The following is a 17834-nucleotide window of genomic DNA, read 5'->3' as shown; positions in this document are numbered from 1 at the left end:
TTTTCATAAATATAAAGTTTTCATAAATGTTATAAATTTTTCATAAATATTATAAACGTTTGCCCTAATAACCATGAAAAAAGTACTCGAAGTGAAGTGTAGCTTTTTCTTGTTTGTTTTCATTTCAGACCCTACTCCGGCCCCAGCCGCACCGGCCACAGTGGCTCCAGCCCCGGTAATAGCACCAGCGCCACCGGCTGTCGTGGTAGCGCCCCCTCCTGTAGCCACTCCAGCCCTAGTGTCTGTTGTGACCGTCCCTGCGGCAGCAGTTGTCGCGCCATCGGCGTCCACTCCACCGCCCCCATCCGTGGCCGTAGTTGCTGTGGCGCAAGCGCCGGCCGTAGCGGCTGCCCCAGCTGTAGTCCAGACACCGGCCGCAGCGGAAGTTCCTGTAGTAGTTGGTTAGTAAATCTTTAAGTAGCAATTCTTTAGGGCCATCGTAATTTGTGTTGTACCGATACGATCATGAAGGAACTATCACGCTCTGCTAAAATACCTACTTTACAATAAACCCAGACACGGGTTAAAAATACACAACTGAAATAAAAAAAGGTTGAAAATTCACACAGGGTAATAATTTTACTAGTTTATTTTTTTTGTGCAAGGACAAATACATTTTAAACAACAACAACAACAAACTATTTTATCATCGCTTTGCTGACATTGAAACTTTAAATAGACTCCTTGTTCCTATCCCTAGCCATTCTCATTCTCAAGTAGGGGCTCGAGCAACCGTCAGGGTACTCACAAGAGATGTAGTAATATTTGATGAGATCTGTCTCAATTCTAAATAAACTAAAATGTAATGGAGCTAACATGGTAGTGGAAAGGTGTTTTTCTAGCAATCAAGATTTTACTTTGGTTAGAAAAACACAAAAACAAAAAAAAAAGTTTTCCTTGTAAAAAAAAATGTCTGTTAAATAAAAATTCTGATAAAAAAAGTTTTCTCTGGTAAAAGGGGTGGCTGCCTGGTCGTGCGGTTTGTGCGCTGGACTGTCGTTCGGATTTATCGACCGTCGAGGGTTCAAACCCTGCCCGCTCCCATCCCCCGTCGTCCTGCGGGAGGTTTGGACTAGGAAGTAAACTATCTTCAACTCTGAAGGAACATCCGAAACATGTAAAACATTTTACAAACATTTTTTTACAAAAAAAAAGTTTTCTCTTGTAAAAAAAGTTTTCTCTTGTAAAAAAAAAAGTTTTCTCTGGAAAAGAATAGTCTAAATAAACAGATCATTACGTTCATCTAGATCAGGGGTTCTCAACCTGTGGGTCGCAACCCCCTTGGGGTCGCCAGAGACCATCGAAAAAATGAATAGTTTTGTCTATTCTTCTATTGCTGTGTGTCTAAGCGGGGGATGGGAGTCGCGGCACAGTGTGGGATTGTAAAGAGGGGTCGCCGAGCTTAAAAGGTTGAGAACCACTGGTCTAGATTTTATTTGTTTACCATGGGCAAAAAAAGGGGGATCTCAACAAATACAACTCTGCTCGAGTTTTTAGCTCCACTTACCAGAGCTGAAACCAAAATTTTAGCTAAAAGAGTAAGTCAACACCTGGCAATGTTAGGACTATGAATATTCTATTACATGACAATATCAATAAGGTCTTGATGACTATAAAATAGTTAATTGAAATAAAACGTCACAATAAAGCGTCGCATTTTTTTTTCCACTTATTGATATTTTTAAATTTCGATTTCGTGAGTTCCATTCTTTACACTTTAAATCTGATATAATTTTATTTCTTTGTTTTAATTTATCTCTGATCCGCACCGCTGCGCAACTGTCACCCCCTAACCCAAAAGTGACACTAGCGTGATTTTAGCGTGACTCGGGCGCTACACATTTATGCTCGATACTGCACTGATGTTGTTTTTTTTTTTGTTGTTGTTTTTTTTATGCCGATTTTTAGCGGAGTTGTTTTTTTTCCCCATTGACTACACGTGCTCTGAGTACAGTGACTAAAGTTTTCACTGCTAGTTAAAGCCGGTATGTGAGTGTGTGTGTGTTTCTATGATTTATTTTTAATGTTCACAAATTTAATCTAACAACCGTGGGGTAGAAACATGTTAGGGTAGTTTTAATTAAGTACGGCTAAAACTAAAAATTATCAGAATGACTTTTTAAAACAAATAATAATTTGGTAACATTACAAAAATCTGGCTTGTACAAACTGAGAACCTCTGACACACACTTTTTTTAAAGACAAGAAACAAGAAAAACATTTTTAAAAAATAAAACGAAAAAAAATTAACTACAGATATTTCCTAAAATTAAATGATGAAGGTGCACATTTTAAATATGATTCTCTTTAATATTACCTACTTCTAGAGTTTAGACTTCTTTTTCCTTTAAGCATATGAGTTTTATATTGAATACGGATGACTTATAATATAATCAATTACATATGACTGAAAGAGTTTAAGAGCAATTCAATTAATAGCTTCAAATGGTGATAAAAAATAGGTAGACCACTATAGAAATACATTACGTAAAAAATGTCCTCACAAAAGCTAGAAGCTTCTGAAACTTGTTTAATTGCTTTGGCTAACTAATAGCGTTGGTGCATAAGTCTCCCTTCCCTCCTTTTCAACCCTTACCCAAGTAAGGCCAGGGGAGATCACAGACACACCTTGACAGGATTTGAACGATAGGCATTTGGGTTAGGGGGTTACATTTTAAGCTAAGCACGTGCCGAATGGAAATAAGGAAAAGATTTTTTAAATCCTTTTTTTTTAAAGCAAAGCTTATTTAAGGGGGAAGAACCTCTCATTTACAACTATATCTTTCAATAATGTACAAGCTATTTCCCTTATTCGATATCAAAATAAAATAATTAATTACCAATAATAAATTGACTAATTGTTGTTGTTTTTATTGTTACTGATTAATGTTTTGATAGGTAAAATTAATAATTGTTTAAAGTTTCAACTTGACCCGAGAATGGGGGCTCATTATCTAAGGGCAATAAAACTATATATTTATCTATATCTGTGAATACTGATGAATCAATTTCCCTGGTTGGTATGGTATCAAACAAAATAATTAAATGCCAGAAATTTATTGACTAAATGGTTATTTTTTATTGATTCATATATTGTCTACGCTATTGAATAATTGTGCAAAGTTTCAGCTTGATCCAAGATTGTGTGTAGGAGAAATCATGTGTACAAACTTTTTACCAGACAGACAGAGTGAGTTGATATAAGCTTTGTTTAAAAAAAAAGACCAAGGACATGTGTAAAATGATCAAAAAGAAGAAGAAAAAAAAGAACAAATCACAGTATAGACTAAGTCTGTGTTGCCCAAAATACGGCCCGCGGGCCAGATCCGGCCGCGACGTGGTTTCTATCCGGCCCTCAGAAACGTCGGCACAAAAAGCTGAAATCCTCCCTTCATTTAAAAAAAAAAGTTTGGGAAATGCATCATTTCCTGCGTTAGTACCTTTACTATTAACCTATAACATTTGTACGTTTATGAAATGGTACTCTGAATGTAGAATCTACCCGGAAAAGTCAACGGATCTTTTCTCTCTTGTGGAACATGATAATAAACCACCATATTTGTTTTGTAAAGAAAGTGTGGATATTTAAAAAGCAACACAAATGAAGGCACCATGAAACAAATAAAACGGCATTCTTGATTTGAGCCGCGAATGAAAGATTCTTTAACTACGCCTAGAGATTGGAGGATTGATGGGAATATTTACCAAAAAGCGACAAGAAAATAAGTCGGTAGTAAATCTAGCTACAATGCTTCTCACATTTTAAGTAGAGAAATTAAACCATTTTCCCACGCGTCAAAAAAGATAAACTCTTAATGTCTCATTAATAAATCTAAGTTTTTAATCCAATAGTTTCAGGCCGATTTCATTTCATTTTTGAACCTTTTCGGTCATGTGGCCCGCGACACGAGTGTCCGAAATTAAAATGGCCCGCAGGCCGAATTAGGTTGGGCATCACTGGACTATGTCAATAAACTATGATTCTCTACTTAAATACAAATGTTGCCAACTTAAAAAAAAAAGCTCAATGGTGAATGGTTAGTGATAGTTGTCTTTCTATTTAGCTGTAACTAGCAGTTTAAAAAGTCGTAAGTAAATATTTGTCAAAATGTGTTTTAAGTTTTTCTTTTTTTTCTCGCAGCAACAGGATCAGTTGTAGTAGACACATCCGCAGTGCTAGCGCAGGCCATTGACGCAGCAAACAAGGCGGCCGCTGTAACCACATCTGTGCCCATTCCTGGCTGATCAATGAAAGTAAAACATGTGACTGGTCAAGTGGGAAGCCTCGTAAAACATTTCAAGGCACCAAAGAACTTCATTCCAGTTTGAAATTAATTTTTGAAAGTCGGTTTCGAATCTCTTAAGCTCGTGGTGGTGGAATATTGATGAAATCTTGGTAACAATAAATTCTTAAAATTCATAAATGTTGACTTCATTTTTTTTTTTTTTTTTGGTTTTATTTTTGTTTAAATTGTATTTATTAATTCTGTAAATTTAATATTTATATACAGCTATGTTTGATAATGGTGGTAAAATAGAAAAACAAATCTTTATGTAAAAAATATACATATAATCATGTAGTATTTCAATACATGACATGTAAATACATCTATTTGTTTAATCATGAGAAATTCAGAACCCACTTAGAAAACGATTCCTATTCCACTGATCAAGAAATTCATTGCACTGTTAGAAAAAGATCCATTGCCCAGTCATGAAGAAATTCATCACCCCATTAGAATGCATTCATTGCCCAATTAATGGCCCCATTAGCAGGGCCGGTCCTACAGATTGCGAAACGGATTGCGAGGGGCCTAGTCTGGGTAGGGATAAGGATAATATGTGAAAATTAAGATTTTTGTTAGAAAGAAGTACAAAATCAAGATCAAATTAACTTTACGAGCCATCTACAGTAGAAGGGAGATTTCCAACATAAATCCGATAAACATTCAGATCTGCCTTTTAGATTTACTATCAACTAGCAAAATATATCTTTTAATTTTTTTAAAAGATCGAGATAAATTTAAATGCCATTGAATATTACAGTAAATTTAGTTTTGGAACGTACTTTTGTTTTGTTAAAATTCGCCCTATTATTTTTATTAAATGAAAACTGACAACGCCTTTTTTTTTTATCGCGAGTAGGATTGGGCGTTTTCCATATTGAATGACACCCCAAGATTACAACTTTGTCTATTTTTCAGAACATGTTTGAGTTTTCAGGATATTTTAATAATTTCAGGAGATTTTCATGACTTTATTTTCATATACTTTGCAATTTCATGAGAGTCCCAGGAGCTCCAGGAAAATCAGGAGACAGCGGAAACCCTGTTATAAGTTAAAATGGTTTAATTTAATAATTTACAACTAGAGTTAGCGCGGGGCTATGAAAGTGCGGGCCCACTGCGGCCGCATAGGTTGCAGTGCCCTAAGACCGGCCCTGCCCATTAGAATGCATTCATTGCCCAGACATGAAGAGATTTATTGCCTTATTAGAATGCATTGATTTCCCAGTCATGAAGAGATTTATTGCCTTATTAGAATGCATTGATTTCCCAGTCATGAAGAGATTTATTGCCTTATTAGAATGCATTGATTTCCCAGTCATGAAGAGATTTATTGCCTTATTAGAATGCATTGATTTCCCAGTCATGAAGAGATTTATTGCCTTATTAGAATGCATTGATTTCCCAGTCATGAAGAGATTTATTGCCTTATTAGAATGCATTGATTTCCCAGTCATGAAGAGATTTATTGCCTTATTAGAATGCATTGATTTCCCAGTCATGAAGAGATTTATTGCCTTATTAGAATGCATTCATTGCCCAGTCATGAAGAGATTTATTGCCTTATTAGAATGCATTCATTGCCCAGACATGAAGTGACTTTCTGACCATGTAAACATTGTATCCAAATCAAAAACACAAAATGAAAAAAAAATTCTCTCTCTCTCTGCGAAACAAAATTCAAACTTCATTTCATTCAGAAAAAAAAAAAGGTTACAAAGACAGTTTGTGTGGAAACACTAATTCAAAATCGGCCCCCGAAGTGTTCCACCCAGGCAGGAAAAAGGGCAGGTTGGTTTCAATATTTTCAGAAGAATATCGGTATTAAAGTCTATCAGAGATAATCGTCCTTACTAAAAAGCCTGCTGTGTTTATTACTATTAATAGTGGATAGTTGTAAAAAAGGTGTATTTATGAAAAAACTGCTTTGCATAATTGATTTAAAAAATTAGATTTTTCGCTTTCAGAAAAGAAAAAAGAAGCCGTTGCATCAGAACTTTGAATGATCTAAAATATTATGATGTCCGATTTTCATTTCCTCTTCTAGTTTCTGAGATCTAAACGGGACGGACGGACGGGCGAACAGGCCACACAAAACTTATAGCGTCTTTCCCCTTTCGGAGGCCGCTAAAAAACACAAAAACATTACATTAAGACGTGCATCTTCAACATTACAAAACTGATTTGGTCTAGAGAAAATTGAAATATTGAATGTCTTCTGAAACTAGAATAAATATGGACACAAAATTACAAAGGAGAAAGCTTATAGACACGTGACATCTCCACAAAGTGAAAGGAACCGTGTTCTATAGTCTTATTATTAGTATGTACGACCTACATATAGACCTGATTGTAAAATGTTTTGTATGTTTTGAATGTTCTTTCAGAGTTAAAGATAATCTATATTCTAGTCCGAACCTCTCGCAGGACGACCGGGGATGGTAGCGGGCTAGGTATGAGCTCTGGAACATAAAGAGAACCGAACGACAGTCCAGCACGACCATCAAGTACTTATTACAAAAATAATTACAATACTAGTTGTGAATCTCACTGTCTGTGCAACTAACAAAGTTTCACGCGAGTCAAAAACAGCAAAAGGAAATATCATAGAAACCAGTGGCGTAGCTATGAATTCGCCATCATTTGGGGCCCGGGGGGGGCTTGACCTCTTTGTGGGCCCCTGCATTTTGCGTAAAATTTAACATTTAATGTAAAAAAAAATCAAACACTCATTTGGTGGCCCCCCTCAAGTACGGGCCTGAGGGGGGATATTCAAATAGTCCCCATCTCCGAACCCTAGCTACTTCACTGATGACAACTTGATCATGTGACGTCAGAGAAGTTGTGCCCCTTGAATTCACACTAAAAGTACACCCAGTCATGCGTACATCAGAGAAAAGTAAAAATAGAAGACTTACTTAATACATGACCTGAGCACGTGATTGTGAGAAAGTACCTTCAATGCACTTTTGGCCCCGGTCTTTAAATAATCGGATCGTTTTTTCCCAAGTTAGCCTTTCTTTTAATCTTTTTACCACATTATTCATAACTAATGAATACAGCCTTAGTGTAGTTAGGTTCTCGTCCGATGTCACTAAGGAAATAAAACTCAAAGAAGCACTGTGTAGACTTTTACCTTACCTTTACCTATCACCAGCTGGACAGTTGGGGCATCATGCAAGATTTGTCGACCGTCTCTTTCCGTTCCTCTGTGTCCTTTGCCTTAGTTAGAATCTCTTTCAATGGCAGGCCCGTCCATTCTTTTATGTTGTCTTCCCATCGCACTCTTTGTCTGCTTCTTCTTCTTTTTTCCTGGTACTGTTCCCTGAAGGAAGGTCTTTGCATGCCCCGAAGATCTGTAATATGGCCATAGAAAGCGTTTTTTTTTAGATAGCAGGTCATCCAATCGCTGCAGTAACCCTGTGTAGAATATGTTATCTTATTAGAAAGGAAAATGTTTTACTGTAATTCCAAGCAAATCATTTGGTGACACACACACTTTTTCCTGTTGGCGACATTGGTCCACTGGGCATATGACCCCATGACAATTCTGCCCCACATTATTATTATTGATTAAAATGACTTTAACAAATCTTTCACTATGAGTATTACCTATAAACAGACTAAAAAGAGAATTAGCAAAGTATAAAAAAATCCTTTTTTAAAAAAAGATAAATCCTATCTAAAGGGGAAGAACTCTGATCTTAACCTATAAATAATGTACTAGTAATGCCCCTTACTCGATGTCTAAATATTAATTACCAATATGGTAATTGGTGTAATGGTGTTTCTTTTTTAAATTGATTCATGTTTTGTTTGGGACAACAAATAATAATAATAAATAACGTGTTTTTACCAGACAGACAGACAGACAGAGTGACTTGATATAAGCTTTGCAAAAAGAGAGTACAGAGGGGATTTAAGAGAGAGAGAGAGAGAGAGAGAGTAGAGAGAGAAGAGTAGAACGACATAGCGAAGGGTTTCCTCATCATAGGCCTATATCTTATCAATGCTAAATCTGACATCAAATGTACTTCAGACACCTAAAAGTTCTACATTCATTAAACCAACACAACTCTGCACCTATTGTACAATTAGTTTTTTTTTTTTTTTTTTTTTTTGTAACTTATTCGTTATTTAATCTCCGCTCATATCCAGGGACAACCACAGAGACAACCACGGAAGAAGTTAAAGCCGAGGACATGGTGACTCCAGCAGCCACCACGATTGCAACCACAACACTGAAAGTCACCACACCATCACTTGGTGAGTAAAAGTATACATAACCTTCCATAACCATTCCAACTTATGTTCATGTATTGCTAAGCCTATAAGATTCAATATGAAGTGGGTAAAGAGGAGCTAGTCGTTGTGCTAGCCGTGCGATACAGCTGTGAGCAATGTGCTATAGCTATTTCGGCAGCTCTTATCTGATCTGTCCCTTGACTTTCATCTTAGAGGTGCTGTTTGTTGTTTATTTTACATGTTTCGGATGTTCCTTCAGAGTTTACTTCCTAGTCCAAACCTCCCGCAGGACGACGGGGGATGGGAGCAGGCAGGATTTGAACCCTCGACCATCGATAAATCCGAACGACATTCCAGCGCACAAACCGCACGACCAGGCAGCTGTGACCAAATCCTTTCACTCTTTCCGGTGAGCCGCTGTTCTTAGTAGAATTTCAAGAGAGTTGCCGGTCCTTTCTTTCACGTTGTTCAGAGCGCTTTCCTTAGGACGACCCACTTCTTCGTGCTCCTTACAATAAAGTTTAAAGGATTATTTTTGACAGTCAGCGCTTGTTTTACAATTTAACCGAACCAGCTCAGCTTTCGTCTCGTCACAGTTTTGAAAAGTTCTTGCTTTTTGTCAGCCTGAGTGTTGACTTCTAAAAGTACAGACTCATTTTGCTTCTTATCCTGACATCTGATACCTAACAGTTTACTTTATATATTATTATCTTAGGCTTGAAATGTTTTTTCATCATTGGAGCTCCATTAGGAAGTCAACTAGACAATCTAAAAATAAAACTTTTGTCCAGATAGCCGTTATTTATTTATGTATTTAGTTTCTTTCATTGTGTTTGTTTGTATACATCTCACGTAATTGAATAAGAGATTTTGTTTAGAAAAAAATATTTCTTAAATATAATTGGTTCATATTTCAGAGAGTCACTGGGGAACATTTAAACTTGGTGAGTTCCCTTTATTATCAAGGATTATTTAACTTTTTATAATGGAACCTTGTCAGATGAAAACTTCACATCTCACTCGAAGTTCTTTTCATTAAGTAATCAAATGACCATAAGTTAAGATCTGAATAGAGAATATGTTTTGAATTTAAAGGGTAATTGTATAAGATAAAGAGTTATGTTTTTAATGCGAATCTGAAAGTGATGACACTTAAAACTCGATAGGTGTACAAAGAAATCGGACTATTTCACATGCTAGACAAAGGTCCGTGCCATTTTTATTCCTATCTAGATGTATTGAATTATTTTTATTCCAGAAGGTGTCAACCTCACCATGAATGATCTTCTGGATCAGCTAAATGCATTCTTTGGTAAACACATTTCATTGTCCGTATAAAATACATTGTGCTGTATTATCATAAGGTATTGTATATGTGTGGGTTCTATATGTTTGGGGTGCATATGTGTGAGGTACATATGCTAGGAGTGTATGTATGACTTGTATATGTACCTGTCTACATTTGTTAGGTGTAAATACTTTTTTACAAAGCTTATATCAGCTCTCACTCAGTCTGGTACATATTTTGTCCACGTTATTTCTCCCAGGCTCAAAGTCTCAAGTTGCAACTTCACATAATTATAAATGTTGAAGACTATGCACGAATAAAAAAAAATGCCAAATTAGTAATTAATTAGTGGTTTATTAATCTTGTTTTATATACAAAAAGGGGGATAAATGTTTCAAAATTGAAATAAATAGTAGTATTAATGCGGTTCTTTTCCTTATATAATCTCTTGTTTTTTAAATAAAAGGTAATTTGTGTAGGTTTATAGGTATGATATGGGAGTATGATGAATCTAGTGAACAACGAACTAATATACACACTAGTCATCTTTAAGGTTCAATAATGTTGTTACGGTGTCAGTGAACGCTCTCACCATCAAAAACTGAAAGCAGTGATTGGAAAAGTTAGTATTTAGTTTCTATGTGACGCCACAGGGTGACTTTAACGTGTTAGTAATTTCTGAAGAGCTCTTTGAAACAGTGCTTTGGGGACAGTCTTTTGTCAGCATTGGCGACTCGAATAAATATGTTGGAAATGCACTGGCGAAAATAATGAACTTATTCTTTGAAATGAAATAAAATATACTAGAGAGAGAGAGAGAGAGAGAGAGAGAGAGAGAGAGAGAGAGATGGAGAAATAAAGAGAGAAAGAGAGAACGCTTGCTCTAAACTGCACTTTAAAAAGTTCGGCTTGTAGTCTTTAGTTTAGCACTTTTATTACAATGATATTCCCACCAGGGGTCAAGGACACCACCACGGCACCAACATTGGGGACAACAACAGCCACGACGCCAACCACCACCAACGAAGAAATGGCGGAAGCTGCCGCAGACGCGCTTGTGAAACAGGCAGGCAGCGTGAGCACGACCACAGCAGGTAAGTTTTTTGTTGACCGGGTACGAATAGAACTACGAATAGAACTACGAATAGAACTATGAATAGAACTATGAATAGAACTCCGAATAGAACTATGAATAGAACTACGAATAGAGCTACAAATAGAACTATGAATAGAACTACGAATCGAGCTACGAATAGAACTACGAATAGAACTACGAATAGAACTACGAATAGAACTATGAATAGAACTACGAATAGAACTACGAATAGAACTATGAATGGAACTACGAATAGAACTATGAATAGAACTACGAATAGAATTACGAATAGAACTATGAATAGAACTATGAATAGAACTACGAATAGAACTATGAATAGAACTACGAATAGAACTATGAATAGAACTACGAATAGAACTACGAATAGAGCTACGAATAGAACTATGAATAGAACTACGAATAGAACTATGAATAGAACTATGAATAGAACTACGAATAGAACTACGAATAGAACTATGAATAGAACTACGAATAGAACTACGAATAGAACTATGAATAGAACTATGAATAGAACTACGAATAGAATTATGAATAGAACTACGAATAGAACTATGAATAGAACTATGAATAGAACTACAAATAGAACTATGAATAGAACTACGAATAGAACTATGAATAGAACTATGAATAGAACTACGAATAGAACTACGAATAGAATTATGAATAGAACTATGAATAGAACTATGAATAGAACTATGAATAGAATTATGAATAGAACTATGAATAGAATTATGAATAGAACTATGAATAGAACTACGAATAGAACTACGAATAGAACTATGAATAGAACTATGAATAGAACTACGAATAGAATTATGAATAGAACTATGAATAGAACTACGAATAGAACTATGAATAGAACTACGAATAGAACTATGAATAGAACTACGAATAGAACTACGAATAGAACTATGAATAGAACTACGAATAGAATTATGAATAGAACTACGAATAGAACTACGAATAGAACTATGAATAGAACTACGAATAGAACTATGAATAGAAGTATGAATAGAAGTATGAATAGAACTACGAATAGAACTACGCTTGAGTTATGTCAGCATTTATTAACATTCATAACTAACGCGCTGTATGACAGGCTTAGCAGCAAAAAAAAAAAGCACATTTTTTTTTTCCTTGGCACAAACAGCAAATTAGTATAAAGCTCAGCTTCATAAATCTGGCTAAACTCTTCGCAGTTCGTGAATTAACAAAGAGAAAACAAGTAACGAAAGTCTATTTAACTCTTGTATCAATACATGCGGGAATACCCGCTGACGTAGGTGTGTTCAAAACACAAAATGTCTAGACCTTCAGACCAAATTAAATGTAAAGATTATTATATTTACAAAAATCATAACTGTCAAACCAGAGTTTTCCCAGTGTGGCCAATCAGCTAGCAATTTGTTTTCCAAAGATATACAAGAACTGTCAAATGTATAGAAAAATCATCAGAGCTGTTTTCGAAATCCGTGTCCAGACAGGTTCCAGATTTCGACCATGAAGAGTTTGCAAGCTGGTAAGAGGAATAGTAAAAACTCTCAACAGTGACATCTCACACAAAGCTATGCATTTTCATTTGGCATCAAATCTGCTGCAGATGATAAAAAACAACAAATGGTTGATAGGCCCAACGCGTAAGGGACGCCACTAATGTCTTTTTTTTCCCTAGAAGGTTCAGAGCACAGCAAAGTGTAACACCGTAAAGCTAAAAGGTGGGGGTGATTGTTTTAATGCATAGTCAACCTGAGTTGTTTGTTTTATAATGTTCATGTACCACAACTATTATTCTTAGATCCCCTGAAAAGTTTGACTGCTGAAGACAGGGCCCTACTCCTGGATTATGTGGACCGCTACTCTCGCATCTTTAAAAACTATGGTAAACAAATGATTTAGAGTAAATTTATTTCAGTTATATATATATATATATATATATATATATATATATATATATATATATATATATATATATATACATTGTAGAACTGGATTCAACTAGTACTAAAACAGAAGGCAGTGATATCACGTGATAAAGATTATTTTATGATGTAAAAGGAAAATGGCAACGATAACACTTATAACACTTTTATTTATTGAAACGTGAAACCAGAACAAACAAAATAGTTTACAACGATTTGAAAAATCGAATCTATTCCAGGACACAAAAGTTACTTCCAGTGTGACGTTTCGCCTTTTAACATGGAACTGATTTGGTTGTTTGTTTGATAAGAGGATAGGAAAGTGTTTGATCACGCCTTTATCAAATTGTAAAATGAGAAATCGTAAAAACGATGTATAATTTTCACCCTTTTTCTTGTCTGTTGAAAATAAAAATTAAAGCAGAGCTGGGCTGATATGAGTGTAAAAACAACAAAGATTATAAAATCAATTGATCTTTTAAATAATTTTGATTTTATTTATTTATAAATAACAAATACGGGCCTATACATTTAATGGCAGTGAAAGCAAAAATTTTACAGTATTGGTTCAAGGGAGACAATTTGTAATTTCAATTTCGTCTTTTCATTCTCCCCAGACTACTTCGGCTGAGGGAACAGCGTGCAGAGTTGTGGAAGTACACGTCATATGTATATTAAGATTGAAATGATCAATTTACTTATAGCTTTCTTTTATGTGGTTTTTGGGGAGATTTAATCTATGTTAATATTATTTCTTTCGCATTATTAGTAATAGAAGGTCATTTCTTTATCACACAACTAACACTCCCTGATTTATATCACATTTTATAGGATACCATTCTGTGAACATCTCACTGTGAAATGTTTTACTTATCAGCCTCAAAATTTAATTAGTGTGAAGATGGGAATAATTGTATCAACTTTCACAGCAACGTAAAACATTTAAAATAAATGACTGATTAATCATAAATGATTATGTCTTATGACAAGTGATATTTATTTAGACAAAGCCTATATTTACTCTTTCTGTCTGTCTAGCAGGATTTTGTTCACGTCTATTCTCCCACTTCACATTCTCGGATCAAATTGAAACTTTGCAACAAAATTATTCATTGTTGATGACAACATATAAATCAATCCAAAAAATTAACTGATTAGTAAATAATTAGTGGTAATTAATTTTGTATAGGTTATGTATGATAAGGGAAATAAATTTTACAGTATTGGGACATGTGGCAGTACTTTCCCTTACAAAATCTTTAAATGTTTGTTTGCTTTTAAGTATTTTTATATTTTGCATATTAATTAGAATGAAATCCAACGTAAAGGATTTCTGTAGGCCTATGTATTTTGAATGCTTTAATATTGAATACTTTAATGAGCAAGATGGTCTACTCTTTACATGACGAATCATGTACTCAGCGTAAGACAAAGACTGCTTTATTAATTCTTATTGAAGATTAGTTGTGATTACAAGGACTCTTCTAAAAAAAGCTTATATCAATTCTGCCTGTCTGACTGTCTGTCTGGTAAAAAAGTTTTTACACGTTGTTTCTCCCACACCCCATCTCGGATTAAGCTGAAATTTTGCATAATTATTTCTTTTACCCGACAACAAAAGAATCAATAAAAAAAAAACAATTAAGCAATTGGAATTAACTACTAACTAATAAACTATTCGGTAATTACTTATTTTCTTTGGTATCTTGAACAAGGGAAAGAAATCATACTTGATAGATTTGGTGATATAAGTTGAATTAGTCCCCTTGAGGATTCTTGAGCCCTGAGTGAACATTTAAAAAACGATAATGTAAATGTTCACCAGGATACCCCTTCTTTCCTCCCCCTTTCATAACTGATAGGATCATAGCGCATTGAGAAAGCTAAACAAAAACAACTGGTAAAAATATTACTTATTGCGCATATTTATTATGTGTAGGTTGATCATTTGTACAACTTCATGACTGATCCAAACTCATTGATTCAATTAAACTTAATAATAAGTATTGTTCTTTTTTTTTAAAAGAAATTTTCTATGTTTTGTCTTGTTCTCAAATAGAAATATAATTATAAATAGAACAGACAGGTTGAGTTCCATAGTGTACTTCAGTCAGTGAGTAGTGGTAGATTATATTTTAATAAAAAAATTATTATTATAAAGAGTTTCTTAGAAGAAAAATTAAAACATTAAAGTGAACTAGGCTACTTAAAATTCTGAATAATGTCTCAAAATCTCTTACCACTTTCAGTAGTAAACCTAAAGTAAATTTCCCCATTTAGACCTTGCTTTCTATTGGGCGGATGATGTATTACCTAACAGTAATGTCCCTTTAAAACAATGCTTTCTGATTGTGATAAATCTGGAGCCAGCATAACCTCATTACTTCCCCTCTCTTCTTCTGGAGGGAGGTAAGCACAGTGACATTCTCAAGAGAAACAATTCAAAACTAAATCATGCAAGTAAAAGAAACTTATGAAAAATTATTTCAACACGGAAAATCTTTCTGTAGTCAAGGAAAAAAAAAAGAGTGTACTTCAGCAGCGTAAACTGCTTAGATACTGAAATTAGGGTCTCCAAAAACTGATTTAAACTGTCCATTTAATAGAGCTTAGTTAAATTTGTTGATCACAGTAGCTTCTTCCTACATATTCAAAATCAAGGATTAAAACTAGATTGGATAAAGGATGCTATAGATCTTAGAGACTAATTTAAAAACAATAAAAGAATTATATTTAATTAAAAAGTGATCGTACAAATGTTAATGACAGTACAAGAATATTCTCCTAAGTCTTGATCTCAATCAATTATTATTAATTTGTTTGCATACCTTTTTCTTAATCTCCAAATGAAATTACAGAAGTATAACAATTTCTCCTATATGAAAGTTATCTAATTAAATATATCTATTTTTAATGCTTTTGTAAGTTCTGCAGTTTTTGAATATGAAATAAAAATGTAATATTTTGTTTATTTATGCATCTTCACTATTTACTCTATTGAAGTATTTCTATAATAAATATTTTTTTATTCTTGTTAAAACTTCTTTTGTAGTCAGTAAAAGTATCAGTTTGTTTTGTTTGTTTCACAAGTTTCAAAGGTTCCTTCAGAAATAAAGATTATTAGTTCCTAGCCTGAACCTCATACAAGAAAGGAGAAGATCAAAGCAAGCAGGGTTAGAGCAAGGGGTCATCTTGAACACAAAGATCACATGACCAAACACCCACCACTTTGTTTGATATTGTCATTTCAGCTAAAAAGGGCAGCCTGAGAAAACTGTCCTCATTTAATGTTAGCGAAAAGGTCTTGGCTATGTTTTATCACGCTCAGATCTGCAATATTTTAAGTTTTAATATCATTGCCTGGTATGGCAATCTGAGCATTAAAAACAAAAATAAACTCCATAGAATTCTAAATGCTGCTGCTTAAGCCATTGGCAAAAACAAACCCCATTTGGGCAGCTTTTTTGAGACAAACATCCATAAAAAAACTAAAAAGATTCTAGAAAAAAAAATCACCCTTTGGTTCAGGCTTTTGTGATTTTACCAATCAAATCATTAAATAGAAACAATCTGATATAGACTTTTCACATGTAAATTATGAGCAAGTCAGGTGTGAATGTACATTTTGTTTTTTTATAGTTACAATGTTTTGTTTGGTGTTATGCACATATTGTAAGACAAATTTCCTTACGGACAATAAAGATTATTATTATTATTATTATTATTAATATACTAAATGTCATGATAGAGTCAACACTAAGTTAAACATAAAAAATATATGTTTTCAAGAAAAGCTCAAAAGAGTCTGTCGTAAGTCATAATACAGTCAAATGCAGTTAACTGGATAAGTGGTTAATAGGATCAGTCACTTATTCAGACCAAAATTCTATTATACAGTCGAATCCAGTAAACCAGATCAATCAATAAAGTCTGATTAAACAGAATAGACTTAATTTTTTCGCATGATGACAAACACAACATCCTTGATTGGGTGATAAGATCTACACTGTTCTTGTCATTATAACTGATATAACTACAGAATGAAAGCCTAACATCTTACTGACTGGTGTCAGATTTCCAGAAGTGTTTTTACTGTTGATTGTATGTCTTCAAGCTTTGACCTAATCACACATCTTCCATTTTCGGAAAAAAAATTACTATAGTCCAATACACCACATAGTCACACAAATATAACTCTATCTATTAAATATTTCTTAAATAAATATTGATTAGAAATATACAATGAATATAATTTGGCGAATGGATTATAGATTTTTTTTAAGTTAGCATACAAATAGAAGCATTAACATTTCAACACTCAAGGCTATGGGAATCTGGCTCAGCAAACAAGCTTCCATGCACAGTCACTTTAGCCACAATGCCAGGTTTTATACTATTATCTCATTAGACTCTGCCTGCCTTAATAACTTATTGACTATTTCATTATAAATCCTACATACTGACCACTACAAGGCAAATGAGTTTAATGTCTTTTTTTTAATTTTATTTGGCTATAGCTGGTCTATATATACTTAGGAAGCACAGCTTGAGTCAGTGAGGTGAGAATCATTATTTTTAGTTTTCAAGAAACAAAAGCTTGCAGTATATTTCCTACTCTAGTATTCATAATATAAACATTAATTATAATTTTTGAAATTGTTGTCCCAAAAGTATAATACACTTGAGAAACAGGGACATAGCCAAAAAGGTCTGAAAGTGTCTAAATGTGGCTCACCAGCGATGGCTGAGAAAAATTCTAGAAATAGCACATTGAGATCATGTCATTAATAGAGAAATCTTTTGCCACACAGGCATTCGTCTTCTGAACAAAGTAGGGACAGAACATCATATGAATATAGCAAGACTATCCTTAGACAAGATGAAACACATTCTCTAAACACAGCCATAACAAGGAGGCTGAATTGAAAAAAATAAAAACATGGCCATCCCTATCTGACATGGTGTCAACCTTCTTCGAA

The 17834-nt window shown here is 34.3% G+C and overlaps 1 protein-coding gene across 1 annotated transcript; it reads left to right on the top strand.

Moving 5' to 3' along the window:
• The first annotated feature begins 73 nt into the window (after positions 1-73).
• On the top strand, positions 74-13660 carry LOC129921941 (calphotin-like). The gene is made up of 7 exons (XM_056005314.1): positions 74-401; positions 8445-8552; positions 9449-9475; positions 9790-9843; positions 10776-10913; positions 12732-12815; positions 13473-13660. Exons 1-7 carry the CDS (start codon positions 74-76, stop codon positions 13484-13486), a joined length of 753 nt encoding a protein of 250 aa, XP_055861289.1. The 3' UTR covers positions 13487-13660.
• Positions 13661-17834: the final 4174 nt, after the last annotated feature.

The sequence above is a fragment of the Biomphalaria glabrata genome, chromosome 12, assembly GCF_947242115.1.
Source record: "Biomphalaria glabrata chromosome 12, xgBioGlab47.1, whole genome shotgun sequence".
Taxonomy (NCBI): Eukaryota; Metazoa; Mollusca; class Gastropoda; family Planorbidae; genus Biomphalaria; species Biomphalaria glabrata.
The sequence above is the reverse complement of the archived record's forward strand: the minus strand, read 5'-3'. Positions and strand labels throughout refer to the sequence as shown.

Excerpts from the sequence above, each read along its gene's own strand:
- LOC129921941 (XM_056005314.1), top strand. The coding sequence starts at position 74 with ATGAAAAAAGTACTCGAAGTGAAGTGTAGCTTTTTCTTGTTTGTTTTC. Across the intron at positions 8,553-9,448 it reads AGTCACCACACCATCACTTG|AGAGTCACTGGGGAACATTT; the intron begins GTGAGTAAAAGT and ends TTCATATTTCAG. Across the intron at positions 10,914-12,731 it reads CGTGAGCACGACCACAGCAG|ATCCCCTGAAAAGTTTGACT; the intron begins GTAAGTTTTTTG and ends TATTATTCTTAG.